This window comes from Diabrotica virgifera, chromosome 4 (assembly GCF_917563875.1).
Source record: "Diabrotica virgifera virgifera chromosome 4, PGI_DIABVI_V3a".
Lineage (NCBI taxonomy): Eukaryota > Metazoa > Arthropoda > Insecta > Coleoptera > Chrysomelidae > Diabrotica > Diabrotica virgifera.
In genome coordinates this window covers 46327266-46343413 of record NC_065446.1, presented here as the reverse complement: position 1 = coordinate 46343413, position 16148 = coordinate 46327266, and the positions used below count along the sequence as shown (strand labels likewise).

The following is a 16148-nucleotide window of genomic DNA, read 5'->3' as shown; positions in this document are numbered from 1 at the left end:
ATTGTAGTACCATTAGTTAAACACAATGTTTTAAAAACTTTTTTGCCTCCTAGTACTTTTTCGAAAAGTCGAGTTTTTATCGAGATATTTTGAATATTTGTCAAATCCACCACATATTTGTATATGGTTAAGTACGATTATGGAGACTTAGTAATAATATGAAAATTTATTTATGATTTACAATTTTAGGTATATTTTGAACCATATTAAAAAAGAAGCCACATCTCGATAAAAGGTGCCTTATCGTAAAAATACAAAGAGGCAAAAAAGTTTTAAAAACACTGTGTTTAACTAATGGTATCGCAGTAATAGTTTAATTGGAACGTACACAAACATTTGGGGGGTTTAAAGGAACAAAACCCCCATAAAATTTTTATGTAAACATATTAAAAAAGAAGCCGCAACTCGATAAAAACTGCCTGATCGAAAAAATACTAAGAGCCAAAAAAGTTTTAAAAATATTGAATTTAACTAATGGTACCACAATAATAATTTAATTGAAACATTCACAAAAGTTTGGGGGGTTTAAGGGAACCAAACCCCCATAAAATTTTTATGGGGTGCACAAATTTCACCATAATGTTTCTTTAAGATGATCCTGCCATAAGATTGCCACATGTCCATTTTCGTTAAAAAATCTCTAATAGTTTTCGATATATTTGAAAAAATCGATTTTTATTTTGTAACTTCAAAGGGCTGTAACTTTTTTTATGTGCATATTAGCACTAAGGTAAGTTAGGTTCATTCGAACTATTTTTGTTCCCAGAATATGTGATTTAATTTATGACCTGTATTTTTGTTACACCCTGTATATTGGCTCTTAATACAGGGGTTTTCGTTAAGGGGGGTCCGAATAAAAATCTATCTTATTCGCAATATTTCGCGAAATGAAAACCAGATCGGAAATCCGAAAAATACAATATGTATTCAATATTTTTACAAAATCTATTGAATCGACATCAAACAAGACACCCCGCGGAGGTGGGGTGGGAGGTTAGCTTAAAATCCTCAATAGGAGTCCTCATTTTTATTGCAGATTTGGATTCCGTACGTAAAAATAAGTAACTTTTATTCGAGACATTTTTTCGAATTATGGATAGATGGCGCTATAATCGGAAAAAAACGATTGTTAGATATGTACAATTAAATCAAAAATGGAAGTCCCTACTAAAATGAAAAACTGAACTTTTTTTGGTTTTTGGATTTAATCTTCAAAACCCAATAGGTCCCCAAAACGTTCGGATTCCTTAAAGGATTTCGTTAATTCCTGATAAATTGGCAAATATGTACAGTTTGAGAAAAGAGGAATGAAAAGATAGTACAATGAAATAAAAATTCAAGATATTGAAGGAAAGTTCCGAAATAACGAAATTAAGTGAGTGACAAAAGTAAGAAAGTAAGAAAGACAAAAAAAGTGTTATCAAAACAAGAGTACCTACTTATATGAGATTGAGCTAAAGAATACTGAACAGTTAAAAATAAAGAAAGATTTCGTCAATAGGGAACTTGCATAAAATTTTAAATTCGAAAAAAATGGTATAAATCACAACAGAACATAGTTTAGGACCTGTATCAAAGATAAAAAAGTTTTGTTTGTCTTTCGTTTGGCCCCTAAAGACGACTAACAATTCAACTTATACCAGCCACCCCAAAACGGGGTTGTATGTTTACATTCTACACCAATTGTATACAGTGCGTCCATAAAGTAACGCATAAATTCATTATTTCGTAAACCGGCGACTTTAAGGAAAAATTCCGAAACAGGTCGATTTTAATTTTTAAATTGCAATTTTTTGGCATATATATCCTACTAGTGACGTCATCTATCTGGGCTTGATAACGTAATCGATGACTTTCTTAAATAAGAATAGGGATCATGTGATAGCTCATTTGAAAGGGTATTTAATTCTCTATTTCCTAATACAAACAATAACATAATTATTTATACAGGGTGTTCAAAAAGAATTTTTTAATTAAAATTAATTGAGACAAAAAGAAGAATGTATGTAGCTTATTTAATTCAAAATTCGATTTACTTTTGTCAGAAAACAGGAAAACATGTTTATTTGACAAATAATAAATATTGCTTTTCGCTTACATTCAACGTTCGAGCTGCCACCCAAATGCCTCTTGGAAGTTTAACATTACGCTTAAGAGAAAATTAATGTTTTTTTTAAATAAAACATTTTTATGTTTTCTGGCACCAATAAAATGTATTTAGAATTAAACAAATTACATACATTCATCTTTTTGTACCAATTGGTTTAATTTAAAAAAAACATTTTTTGAAAACCCTGTATAAATAATTATATTATAATATATATTATTGAATAGAGAATTGCATACTCTTTCAAATGAGCTATTACATGAACCCTATTCTCATTTAAAAAAAATCATCGATTACGTCATCACGCCCAGATAAATGACGTCACTAGAATGACGTGTATGCCAAAAAATCGTAACTTTAAAATAAAAATCGACCGGTTTCGGAATTTTTCCTTAAAGTCTCCGGTTTACGAAATAATGAATTTATGCGTTACTTTGTGGACGCACTGTATACCTATAATTTTAAATTAGACATTATAAACGCCAGTTAAAAATGCAGTTATCTGACGTTAAAAGTGTTTTTGATCGTTTGAACTATTCATAGAAAATTTGTACTTTTACAAAATGGTTTTAGTTTCAATAGTAAACCTTCTTTCCTTTCCTTCAAAAACTGTATCAAACTCCAATCTCAGCAATCTGGTATATGTATATTATTAAAACGACATACGATAAATGTCATTTGAATATAAATATTTTTCCTTTATTCCCCGACGACGAGCTGGGCAAATACCCAAGTAGGTGGAGGCCAATAAACTAAAGAAGAAGAAGAATATACGTAAATATAACCATAAACGGAACCACATAGTTAAACTCTGTGACGTCACGGGTCGTTTGAACTATTTTAAAATAAAGAAAAATTAAAATTTGTACTTCTAAGTTATTATGAGTTTTGAAGCGTGAAATTTTGGAAATCTCGTTTTTATACAAAACTGAACATTATTATGTAATAAAAAAAATGTGCAAGTTCCCTATTCCTGAAAAATTAACAAATATGTAAAGAATATTAAATATATCATAAGCTTACCATTCAAAATCAAGCAAATCGCATTCACATACAACTGTAGATTTGAGTTGTATGTAATCCAAGCCGTTTAGACATTTTGCCAATGGCATTCTTCTTTGATAGGCCACTTGCAAGCCCATTTCACATGGAATATAATTTCGAATGTCTTCACTGTGGCTAGGAGACCACATATTGTAATCATCTTTCGTACATTTACGTTCAAATACTTTGGCGAAGTCAACTTTAACGATAATCCATTGGTGGTATTCTGGTAAAGATCCAAAAATAGTGAAAAGAGTAGTATTTTTGCCTGGTTCTGTCATTAAACCGTATAATCTTAATTTTTCATTATTGAATTCTGTTTGATACCAACTTCGGCCTTCGTCTGTAGAATATTCAATGTGACGAGTTTCTTCATTTGTTTTATAATATTTTGCAGCGGATAGAATACCTCCATGGTCTCCCATATTGAAAAAGTATAATTCTCTTAGTGTTTGTCGCCATGTTACTCCACCATCCGAGCTTATATATATTCCATATTGGTTTTTCAAATTCTCTCCTAAGACACCTGAAATTTAATAATAATTACAATGTATACTATTTAAACACGATTTAAACTATTTAAACCGCCCAGATTTCATAGAGACAGATACAGAACATGAACACCAATGAAATCAGAATAAATAACAGATTTAGATAACACTAAACGAAGTAAAGAATGCCATAAGAACTTTAAAGAACAAAAAATCAGGGGGACCAGGGGGAATCGTTAATGAACTAATTAAGTACGGAATAGACAAACTACATAGAATTATACATGAAATCTTCAGTAACGCTATAAACCTGAACGAAATAACAGATGAATGGTCCAAAGCACATATATTATAACCTCGATACATAAAAAGGTAGATAAGAAGAAATGCGAGAACTACAGAGGCATCAGTGTGATAGCATGTATGGGTAGGTTATATGGAAAAATACTGAAAGAAAAACTGGAAAATTCTACCTCAAATAAAATAGGAGAAGATCAGGCGGAGTTCACGGCAGGAAGATCTTGCATAGACCACATATATACACTCCAACAATTAGTTGAGAAAAAAATGGCAAAAAATAGATCAGTACACATGGCATTCATCGATTTAAAAAAGTTATATGCCACGGTTCCCAGAAAACAATTATGAAACACGATGAAGAAAATCGAAATAACTCAAAAGTTAATAGAAGTCGTAAAAAACCTTTACAACAATAACAGGGTAAGAGTTAAAACCTGCAATAAATACTCCAACGAATTTAAGACCACAAAGGGCTTTTTGCAGAGATGCTCCACATCTCCGACACTGTTCAAGATATTCCTAGAACAAATATTAAAACCATGGAAAATGAAATGTAAAGGGATGGAAATTTTAATACGGGACAACTTCTTGTACACATTAAGTTTTGCAGATGACCAAATGGTAACGGCTCAAGATGAAGAAGATCTGTCCTATTTGCTCAGATAATTTGAAGAGGAATACACAAAAAATGGACTGGTGAAATAAACCTAAAAAAGACCGAATACTTAACAACAGAACAAAAACCAGTGAGAAACTTTAAAATGGACGATGATAGGGAAATTAACGGCACTGAAAAATTTAAATACTTAGGATTCATACTCTTAAAGAATGGAACTACTGAGCATAAGATAACCAGCAGATTAGCACAGACAAAAACATGTATTAAACATATGAACGGGGTATTGTGGGATAGACAGATTTCCAGAAATACAAAAAAGAGCATATAATGTAACACCTTGGTACGTAGTATAATGACCTATGGGGCAGAGAATTTTGTAATAAACAAACGAAACTGGTCCAAAATTACAGCAACTGAAATGGAGTTCATGAGAAGAACAAAAATAAATCGTAACAAGAATAGATCGCATTAGAAATGAGGAGAGCAAACGAAGAATGTCACTAGAATAAGGCATCATCAGCTACATTGAAGAAAATCGTTTAATTTGATATGGACTTGTGAGAAGAGCAGATCATACAAGGTGGATGTCCAAGATTTCGAATTGGAGCTCAATAGAAAAGAGAAGAAGAGGTAGATCCCGAAGATCATGGAGAGATGAAGTGGACGAGGCCATGGAAAGACGAGACCTTAGAGACGGAGAATGGCAGAAAAGAAACGACTGGAGACGTTGGTTGAAAGAAGGAAGGCGGCGACAGCTGTAAAAATACTTAATATAGATAGATATAATTAAATACCTGTAGCCATAATAAATCCAGGTGCTGATTTACTGGATAAGATTCCCACTGATCTAGTATCAGGCAATAACTGATTGAATTTCTGACTTAAATGTAACGAACAATTTCTCCTAGTTACACAACCTGACCATTGACCTTCTGCATTGAGAGCAGGTGGCTGAATTAATCTCCAAGTCGTTCCATGGTCGAAAGTAATGACTGATCCCAAATGTTGAGGTCCTAGATGAGCCCCAACTGGTTTCGACGTAACTCTCGACGCTATGTAAATACCTGTCAGACCTTCTACTTTATAAACATCTGCAAATGCTTGTTCTGACTTGTGGCTAAAATTAAACATAATTTGTAAATATTTCAACTGCTGTATTGTATAAATATCATTAATAACTGTGGCCATACTGAACTAATTCCTCGAACTACCTTCACGCAATATTATGTTTATATGTCTCTATCTTATGTCTATTGGAAACAAATTAATTGGCAATATTTTTGTGAAATTTTTAACGTATGATTATTATAACTTTTTTTTAACAATGATAAAATAATTTTGCCAGAAATGCTTTTTTGAGGCTTCGTAAGTTCAATTTCAACCTGAGATACAAGATGCTTAAGTGATACGTTGGACTGTTCTCTTGTACGAAATGGAGAAGCATGGACGTTAAAGGCCAGCTTCATTAACAAACTTGAGTCTTTGAAATGTGGTACCTGCGCCGAATGCTTAGAATATCATGGACGGACAGAGTCAGAAATGGGGACCTCATAAGAAGAGAGGGCTTCCAAGTTAGGGAACTCTTTGATTATGTAAAAATTAGGAAGACTGTATACTTAGGACACATATTACGACGAGAATGATACACTTTTCAGCCACTGGTACTCGAAGGAAAGATAGAGAGTAAGGGTAAGAGAGATCTAGGGCGTAAAAAGATGGCATGGCTGCGTAATATTTTCCAATGGACAGGAATTCATAGTTATGAAATGCTTCGCAATGCTGCTAAAAACAGAATAATTTAATCCTGACTATCTATATCTTGCCTGACAAGACATTGTACTGTGGACGCCCACCCAAAAATGCACGGCACCTTAAGAGGAAGAAGAAAGTCATTTTGCAAAGTTTTTTTTTAAGCTGAAACACTTTAAAATGAGGAGTTTTGAAAGTTAATCGCATATATTATATGAAAGCTGAGTTATACTTGAACAGCCCCACTTGTTTTTCACGAAAATAGTTATAACTCTGGTTATAACAATTGGATCAAAGTTTACCAAACACCATTTTGTTACTTTTTTCAAAAGGAATAATTTTCACTTAAAACGTAAAAACAAAAAGAGTGAAGGTATCAAGGGAACATAAAAGTGCATACTCAACCCAGCCCTGGCTGTTAGGCTTCTTCTTCTATTAAAGTGCCCTCTTCTCAATGGAGGTTGGCTACTACAAATGCAAACTCTTCTCTGTCTTCAGCTGTTCTTATTAGCTGTTCAAAATTTAGCGCTGTCCATTGTCGGATACTTCTGAGCCACGATAGTCTTTTCCTTCCTAGATTTCCTCTCTTTTCCTCGATTTTTCCTTTCACTATAAGTTGAGCATATTGTTACTTATTATTTCTTAGTATATGGCCTAGGTCTGATGTTTTTCTAACTTTCACTGGATTAAAAAGTTGTCTTTCCTTGCCTATTATATGCAGCACCTTAGTTTAAGATATGCAATGTCCATGATTGCCATGATGAGCTGCCATATTTTAAAATTATTTCTAAAAATTATACATCAAAGGATATATAGACTGTGCGAAGAGGAAATCAGCCGTACACAGTTTGGTTTTCGGAATGCATTGGGTACGAGAGAGGCTCTCTTTAGTATACAAGTGCTATTTCAACGATGCAGAGACGTAAATTGCGATATTTATGCATGCATCATTGATTACCATAAAGCGTTCTATACAGTAAAGCACGACAAGCTGATGAAGATACTAACCAATATTGGAGAAATAAACAGCTGTGATTTAAGAATTATCAACAATCTGTACTGGAATAAAACATCAACTATCCGGACAGAGGCAGGAGAATCAGATGATATCAAAATCAAACGTGGGGTCCGTCAGGGATGTATATTATCACCACTGCTGTTTAACATCTACTCTGAGCAAATCTTTCAAGAAGCAGTGGATGATATTGAAGCCGGAATTCGAATTAACGGAGAATGTATCAATAATATAAGATACGCAGACGACACGGTGGTATTCGCTGACAGTTCTGAAGCCATCCAGGAGTTAATGAACAGAATCACAGAAGTTAGCCAGAGATACGGACTTTCACTAAACACTAAGAAAACAAAATGTATGATGATCTCTAAGAAGGAACAGCAATTTGGACGAATCAGTGTGAACGGTCAACAAATAGAAAGAGTAAAAACATACACCTGCCTTGGTACGAACGTCAATGAAAACTGGGACCATTTCATAGAAATTAAATGTAGGATAGAAAAAGCAAGACCTGCATTTCAAAAAATGGCTAAGTTATTCAAATGTCATGATTTATCATTGCCCATAAACGTCAGGTTACTGCGATGTTATATCTTTCCTATACTGTTGTACGGAGTTGAGTCGTGGACTCTCACAGACGCCACCTGCAAGAAAATTGAGGCTTTTGAGATGTGGCTTTATCGTCGAATCCTGAAGGTATCTTATACCGACCACGTTACTAATGAGGGTGTTTTGCTGAGAAAGCAAAAGGAAAAAGAGCTGTTAACCACAATAAAAACCGCTAAAATCGAATACCTCCGTCACATCATAAGAAACAGTGAAAGATATGGACTACTGCATACTGATATGAAAACGTGGACCAGGAAGGCGAAAGATTTCCTGACTGAAGAATCTACGCACATGGTTCAACACAACAACCACATTTTTTTTAGAGCAGTAGTGTGCAAAGCACAGATTGCCATGATGGTCCCCAACATCCGAAACGGATAGGAACTACAAGAAGAAGAAGAATGTCCATGAAATTTTGAGGATTCTCCGGTAGATCCACATTTCAAAGACCACCAATGTATTTAAGGTTGATGTTTTAACCCTTAAACGCCCAACCTTTTTTAGGTTCCATGTACGCCCAAGGGTGGGTAAAAAATGTCCACCTCGAAAATAGCTAATATTATATTTATTGAGAGTTGTTGCAAATGGATTAAACTTCAGAATCTTATGCTTACTAAACACAGCATCTTCTAAAATATTAATATAAACAATTTACAAACCTTACAACAAAATTACGATGTTCATCAAAATTAACATACCAGTAAAAGCCAGTAATTCAGATTTGTCGATTTTCTCCACATTCTTCCATTCAGAATCGATAATTATGTGGATTACGTTCGTACCAATGAGAAATTATATAGAAACCTTTAATTACAAGCTTTACCAAGGGTGTACTTTTTGTGCCCACCCATATTTAACTTAAGATATTACTTTTATTTTAAAAAATATCGGTAGAACCAAATTAACATTCGATAAAGAGCTGTATTTTTAACAATAAATAATTTTTGAAAAATTTTTGAACACGTGATACATATGTTACAAGGAAATACGCATTAGGTGGACATTTTTTACCCACCCTTGGGCGTTTAAGGGTTAAGGGTTCGTGCGTCAAATGTATAGAGAAGAGTCGACCAGACGTAGCATTTTGATAAACGTAGTCGAATTTCGAGTTTTAAGGTAGTTAAATCTATTGATCTGTTCTAAAATGTGACCATTTATTGTGCAAGGTTGAGGTATATTTTGATTTTTCGGATTGGCATCACTTTGGTTTTTTTAATGTTATTTGTTGTGTTTATTTTCATCCCAAATTGCTCACAGGTCGAGTTGGTCTTGTTTATAAGTCGTTGTAGACCCAAGTCGGAATCCGCAATCAACACTGTATCATCGGCGTATCTGATGCTGTTGATATTTACGCCATTCACCCTGACTCCATCCTTGGAATCGTCCAGTGCCTCTTTAAATAGAAACTCGGAGTAAAGATTAAACAGCAGGAGCGACAGAACACATCCTTGTCTAACTACTTTCCTAATTTCTACTTCCGCGGACGTGGAACTTTCGATTCTTACTCTGGCGTTTTGGTTCCACTGTAAGTTTTTTTAGTAATTTGATGTCTCTTCCACCTAAACCGACTTCTTACAAACTTTCTAATAGTAGGTCGTGTCGTACTCTATCAAATACTTTTTCGAAGTCTACAAAGCATATTCATATATAAATATATATTTCTGTTGGTCGTAGTATTTTTGGGCAAGCACTAGTAAACTGAAGAGGGCTTCTCTCTTTCTCATGCCGGCTCTGAAGCCAAACTGATCGTCTCCGATGATTGTTTCGCACTTTCTATAGATTCCATTATGTAAGACTTTTAATAGGACTTTTACTACTGCATGACTCATAAGGCTTATCAGCAGTGGCGTAGCTAGCGTGGGTGACACCCGGGGCGGTAATCGATGGTGTCACCCCAAATCCTAAAAATAAAGATTGTTAAAATCAACGAAAATCCGATAACCGTATGTTTTGAATAATGAAAAAATTAAGAATTATAGTTAACGAAACTGCAGTAAATAGTATATCATCGTCGTCGTCTAACCGCTATCGTCCACTGCTGAACATAGGCCTCTTTTAAGTTTCGGCATGTCTCCCTATCTCGAGCTACCACTATCTAGTTCCCGGCAGTTCTATATAATAGTTTATTTACTTTTTTGTTTTACACTATGTGAATGAATTAAAATATTTTTTAGCTTTACTAGCGAAAAGTTCTGAAATCACATTTTCTATATTTATGTTTTGTGTTGCTTCATGTTCGATAGTTAATCATCATCATCCAGCCTCAAAAGTCCACTGCTGAACATAGGCCTCCTCCCCTCGTTTCCATCTCCATCTATCCTGCGCCGCTCTGATCCAGTTTTTTTAGCTTTCTTAAGTCGTCAGTCCATCTTATAGGCGGTCGACCGACGCTTCTCTTGTCTTCTCTTGACCTCCATTCCAGTAACCTCTTCGTCCATCGCCCATCTGTCGTTCTGGCTATGTGTCCTGCCCATCTCCACTTCAACCTGGCTATCCTTTCGATGACGTTAGTCACCTTTGTTCTTCTGCTAATTTCTTCGTTTTTGATTTTGTCTCGAATTGTTATTCCTAACATTGACCGCTCCATTCTCCTAACATTAATTGCTCCGTTCGATAGTTAATAAACCGAGGTTATTTAGCCTTGTTGACGTCATTGTTTCTCGCAAGTAATTCTTGATTGATTTTAGCTTCCCAAAACTTCTCTCACATGAAGCAACCGATGCAAAAATGGTCATAAACAATTTTAAGGCGACCAAGTTTGGGAGAGATTCCATAAAATCGCATTCCACAATGAATTTTAAAAAGTCTACAGCTAACCTTTTAGATGCTGTATTATTGGCCGCTTGTAAAAGTCTTCTAAGCCTTGGTATTTCTAGCAGGAGGTCTTCTTCTGATACCTCTTCATGGTAAAAGTCACAAAATGTTGAAACAGCTAATTTCAACTGTTTACTGTTCGTGGAAAAGCAAAGTGTGTGTCTGCACAGCCTCGAACAATGAAGCCATATGAATGTACTGATCTGGTTTCGAGTTCAACATTGAATGTCAAAACATTTCAACATAATATTATCTTTTTGAAGTTCGGCTCGAAGTGTAGATTTTTTAGGTAGAAATGTCGTCGTCCTCATATTTTGTCGTTGCAAAATCTATGTATTACTTTATTTTATAATATGATTACGTTTTTCTTCAATATAAAGACGAAGTGCCCCTATTTTGGTCGCTGATTGATAAATGCCTTTAATTATACAAAGCGGGCATAAGGTTATGTGCAGCACCTCTGGTGTATAAATTTTCTTGTTGATGAGAGAATTTGTAAATTGAAGGAACAACACTATAAAAATGTTCTGCCAATACTTGTAACTGCAGCCAGCATAGTGCGCAGTGACTGAGAACTCCAACGCGTTTTGGAAAGTCGCTTAACAGATGTTTTGCTGTGTTTAATAAGCACTTCCTAGCAGCTAATGGAAACACATAAAAAACTTAAAAATTGCTTCTTCAGTTCTGGAAAATGTTACACAAGATGTGTTTTGTGCAAAAGAGTGCTGGCCACATAAATGAATTAAATGATCAATAGATCCGAGGAAAATGGCCTTTGATTTTTGCTTTAATAACAGCTTGTATTCCTCCATGTACGCCGCTCATAACAGCTGCATTATCGTATCCCTGTGAACGGTATTTCGTAATATTTCTACACCATCAATTTCAAGCTTCTTGAGAATTTCGTTACTTAGATTAACTGCTTTTTTCCTTTTAACGGAAAAAAAATCCAAGAAATGCTTCTTAGACCTCGACTTCTCTCGGTTTCGTCATAGTATAAAGAGGAACAGTAAAATTTCTTCTATATGTAGGCACTTTGATCTCAAGAAGTACTACCGAAAGTTAACCGGTACGTAGCAATGCGAGAGTGGTACTCTAGCGGTCTAGCGACTGGGAACCTTGCGCGGTCGCCATGCGCCTTTTTTACTTCTTACTTCTTTACTTCTTTTTACGATTTTACTTCCAATTTTTTTCAGAGCAGTTGTAGTGTCCCTATTTATACTGTGGTTTCGTGTGTTCACAAAATAATATCGAACTTTAGATTGATACGTGAGTAAAGTCACAAATTAATGATTTAAATCATTAATGATTTAAATCATTATTCTTTTGTGATCGGGTCTCTCGGGTGTCACCCCTGAAGGGGTGACACCCGGGGCGGACCGCCCCCCCCACCCTAGCTACGCCACTGCTTATCAGACAGAACTCGTTGCAGTGTTATGGGTTTGGATTTTTTGGTAGTGGGATGAATATTGACTCTAGCCAGTCTTGGGGTAGACTAGTAGTTAAGAAAATTTAATGAAAATCAATATTTTTACAAACATTACTTACTGGAGCCAAGTGTCTTGCCAAGTAGTTGAAGGAAAAAAGACGAAAAGATCCTCCAAGGACAACGTGAATTTGACCTCTTTTCCATTGCCAGCTAAACTTTCCGACACGTATAAATGAGATGTCGTGTTCGAGTGACCTGCTGCAACAAGAGCTTTGGTATTGGTCACATCGACGATGAAGTAACTTTTGAATTTTTCTTTGGAATCGAAGATGCATAACAGTTGGGCACCTAACTTGTAAGAAACGTATAGTTGCAGCTCTCCCTGAAATATTAAACGATATTAGTTTTTAGGGTATAAGGCGCCCGCCTGCAAAAGAAGCATAGGCGCCCTTCGGTGTCTTTTAAATTAGTATTTTGTATAGCACCTACAGAAAAAAGGTCATTTTGGCGCCCCCCAAACAGGGGCGCCCGCCTGCAGTGTATCCCTTTCAGCCTAAATACTTCTTATCGCTCGGTAGGTATGATGTTCTAGACCCGAAATCCTTAAGCGTATAGAGCTCAAAGTACATCCAAGGGGGGGGGGTATAACTCCCTGATTACGCCTATGGATATACGAGACCAGTTAACGCGGTAATTTGCGAAAGTGCTTTAATTTGTAAGCGAAGACTAGTAGTATAGAGACGTACTATGTATTATTAATAGAGAAATATATTAAAGTCGTATTAGGAGAGAAACACGTTATTTTGAAAGAAATAAGTCACTTACCTTTTCATTATATTTTGTACTAAAAAGATAGTCTCCTTTAATAAAGAAATCAGTCACATTTGAAATGTAAATTTGAGACTCTCTATTTTTAAACAAATTCATTGAAAGAAGAATTGTGCTCAAATCATTCGGTTCAGACCTTTGCACTACAAGACGGTATTGGTCGTTCGCTTCTTTTAACCAATAGAATGCCTTAACAGATTCCTCTACCATTCGGAATGATTTTCCGGAATCTTCTGTTATCCAGAGCTACAAAAAAAAGATATATAAGTTTAGTAAGATGCTGTAATATTTTTTAAATTTTTTCTTTTTTATAAAGTTATTTTCCCAACATTGCTTAGAGGTTACTTAATTTGCAGAAGGATCTATAGAATTCTAATTAAGACCTATTTGTTTTTAGCTGTCCACTCTGGATCAGATGATATTATTTATCTAGTTTTGGTACCACCCATATCTGCGGGCGGTCTTTTCCGCTATCAAAATGCTACTTGATTTTGATGATTTATCAATTTTCTTTTATAAATTTTTATTCTGTTACTCACTTATAAATCATTCATAGTATTTCATCTGTTCCCGTTTGAACAATTACATCCTAAATTTTTATATTTTCCTGTATTGAAATGCTATTTGCTTTTAATGTTTTAATCTTATATATAAAAATCAATTACTGTTCGGTAGTCTCGCTAAAACTCAGGAAAGGCTGGACCGATTTGGCTAATTTTGATGTTGAATTATTTGTGAAGGTTCAGGGAAGGTTTATACGGTTTTACATAGTCATTTTAGTAGTCACCAAAATATTTACACCTATGTATAAAATTCTCTGGTCACAGTGTTAGTTGCCATATTTCTCCGAAACGGTTTGACCGATTTTTATGAAATTAAAGTATTCGGAAGACTTAAGAATATGTTGTTGTCTATTTTTCATACCCGTAGGTCATAAGGGGATTTGTCCATGACACCGTAATTCTCACAATAATGACATGAAAAATACGAAATTAAGTAGGTAGACTCCCAGCTTCCGGACTGAACCGTACTAATTTTTTTTCTCTAACGTAATCCGACTCCGAAATAGCGAACTGTACGCCGTAGAAAAATTCTGAGCACAAGAGAAGAACTAGCGGCAAATTTCATAACAGAAAAGTGCAATAGTTTAACTTTTGGACTCAAATTGGACAAAATATGATTTTTTTAATTTTGCGAAATTTCCAAAAAAAAAGACATATACAAACAGACTTTTTTCTTACGAATCATAAGCGTTATAAAAATTATTAGACACCTGTAGAACTAGAGGTAAATATCATGGAACAGAAGTGCAACATTTTAGCTTTTATGAGTTAGTTGGTCTGTGCCCATTGAACTGGCAAGTACCTAGTTTTCTCGAGCAGGGAAGCATGGTGCACTTTAAGCATGTTCTTAATTTAATCTTGTAACATCGACTGGTAGTCAATATATTTTTACAAAATTTAAAATGTAAACCATGTATCATGAAGTTACCACTTTAAATGGTGTGCTAGTTTCAATTACTTAGCAGAATGCACTGAAGATGTTCTGAATTAGAACGAAAACGTTTTGCACGACATTTTATGAAGTTTTAATAAACAATTTTTATACCAGTATACAACTTGAAGTTTTTACTTCAGTATAAGTTTTTTTTTAACTATATGGTATACAGCCAACTATTGGGATTTTTCCATTGATTTTATAATTCCTTTTGTTAATTTTACGTATATTGTATACAAAAGTTTAGCTTTTTTATCTATTGAGGCAGTACGAAGTCTGCCGGGTCAGCTAGTTATTTATAAATTTTTATTGTGTCACCTTATACTATTATTATTCATACATACTACTAGGGCGGTCCGATAAGTATTTAGCCTTTAAAAGAAAACCGAAAATTTTGGAAAAGTGGCGATTTATTTCTGTACGTAGTCTCCTTTTAGCTCGAAACACTTGACCCAACGATGCTCCACCTTCTTTAACCTGTCTGAGACATACCTTTTCTCGAGATCTGCAAAATGGGCTTCCTTGGCGGTGATGAACTATTTATTCGATTTAAATATCTCCCCAGCGAATGCTTTTGCAAGTTTGGAAACAAAAGAAGCCGTACAGGTCCAAATCTGGAGAATTCGTTGGATGAAACAGCAGTACAGCAGTTTGCAGTCCAATTCGACCAATTTGGCCATGCAGACGGCGGAGGTGTGAACCGGACCGTTGTCATGGTGGAATAGTATTTTTTCTTCCCCAATTGGGGCTGTTTTTATCTGAAATTCAACGTCGAATCGGGCCAATATTGCGGCATAGTAAACCCCTGTGATCGTTTTGCTCTTTTCCAGGAAGTGAATATAGATCACACGTTTTGAATCTCAGAAAATGTGGCCATCACCTTTCCGGTCGATTGGACAGTCTTCGCCCTCCATGTGACGTCCATTGTATCGACTGTTCCTTGGACTCTGATGTATACCAGTGGAATCATGTTTCGTCGACAGTTATGAAACAACATAGAAACTCATTTGGATTATACTTAAACAGCATCAGATACTGCTCTGAAGTGATTTCATGATTGCGTTTATTGGTCGGAGTTAGAAAATGCGGCAGCCATCGCGCCGAGAGCTTTTTTATGCCCAAAATGGCATGCAGGATATAACCAACGAAATATTTTGATATGTTTACTGTCTCACCCTTCTCACGCACCTTCAGTGGGCGGTCTACCAATACGAGATCGTGGAGTTCTTTCACGTTATCCTCAGTAGTAGCGGTTTTCGGGGCACCTGGGAGTGACTTGTTATGAAACTGACTTTACTATTTTATTATTTATGTTTTTAGGCACTAAGTTTAATTTAAATAAAGGAAGACTTACTTTAGATTATTTTATTTTACATCACTTATTTAATTTATTTAAATAGTTACAAATAACTCAAACTAACACATCTGAGTAGTGTAATTATGTACTAGCAAAATGAGCAGAAATGAGCAAGGGCCATCTGGCAGTGAACACCTGCATCCGGTCTAAAAATAGGGTGGGGGAATATATGATATTGTATGAGCAAAATGAGAAACATCTGGCATCCGGTCTAAAAAAATAGGGTGGGGGAATATATGATATTATTGTGTGCAAAATGAGGAACATCTGGCATCCGGTCTAAAAAATA

At 35.2% G+C, this 16148-nt stretch overlaps 1 protein-coding gene across 12 annotated transcripts in view; it reads right to left on the bottom strand.

Annotated features, from left to right (window-relative positions):
* The window catches only part of LOC126883019 (sortilin-related receptor-like), a 339261-nt gene that overhangs the window by 259341 nt on the left and 63772 nt on the right, over positions 1-16148 (bottom strand). For 11 of the 12 annotated variants that reach the window (XM_050648189.1, XM_050648193.1, XM_050648192.1 and 8 more), the window contains exons 4-7: positions 13003-13251; positions 12297-12559; positions 5356-5678; positions 3131-3677 (exon numbers count right to left, since the gene is read on the bottom strand). In XM_050648189.1, the coding sequence (XP_050504146.1) occupies positions 3131-3677; positions 5356-5678; positions 12297-12559; positions 13003-13251 (1382 nt within the window). The remainder of the gene's footprint in view (positions 1-3130; positions 3678-5355; positions 5679-12296; positions 12560-13002; positions 13252-16148) is intronic. The other variant, XM_050648200.1, reaches the window with a different exon arrangement.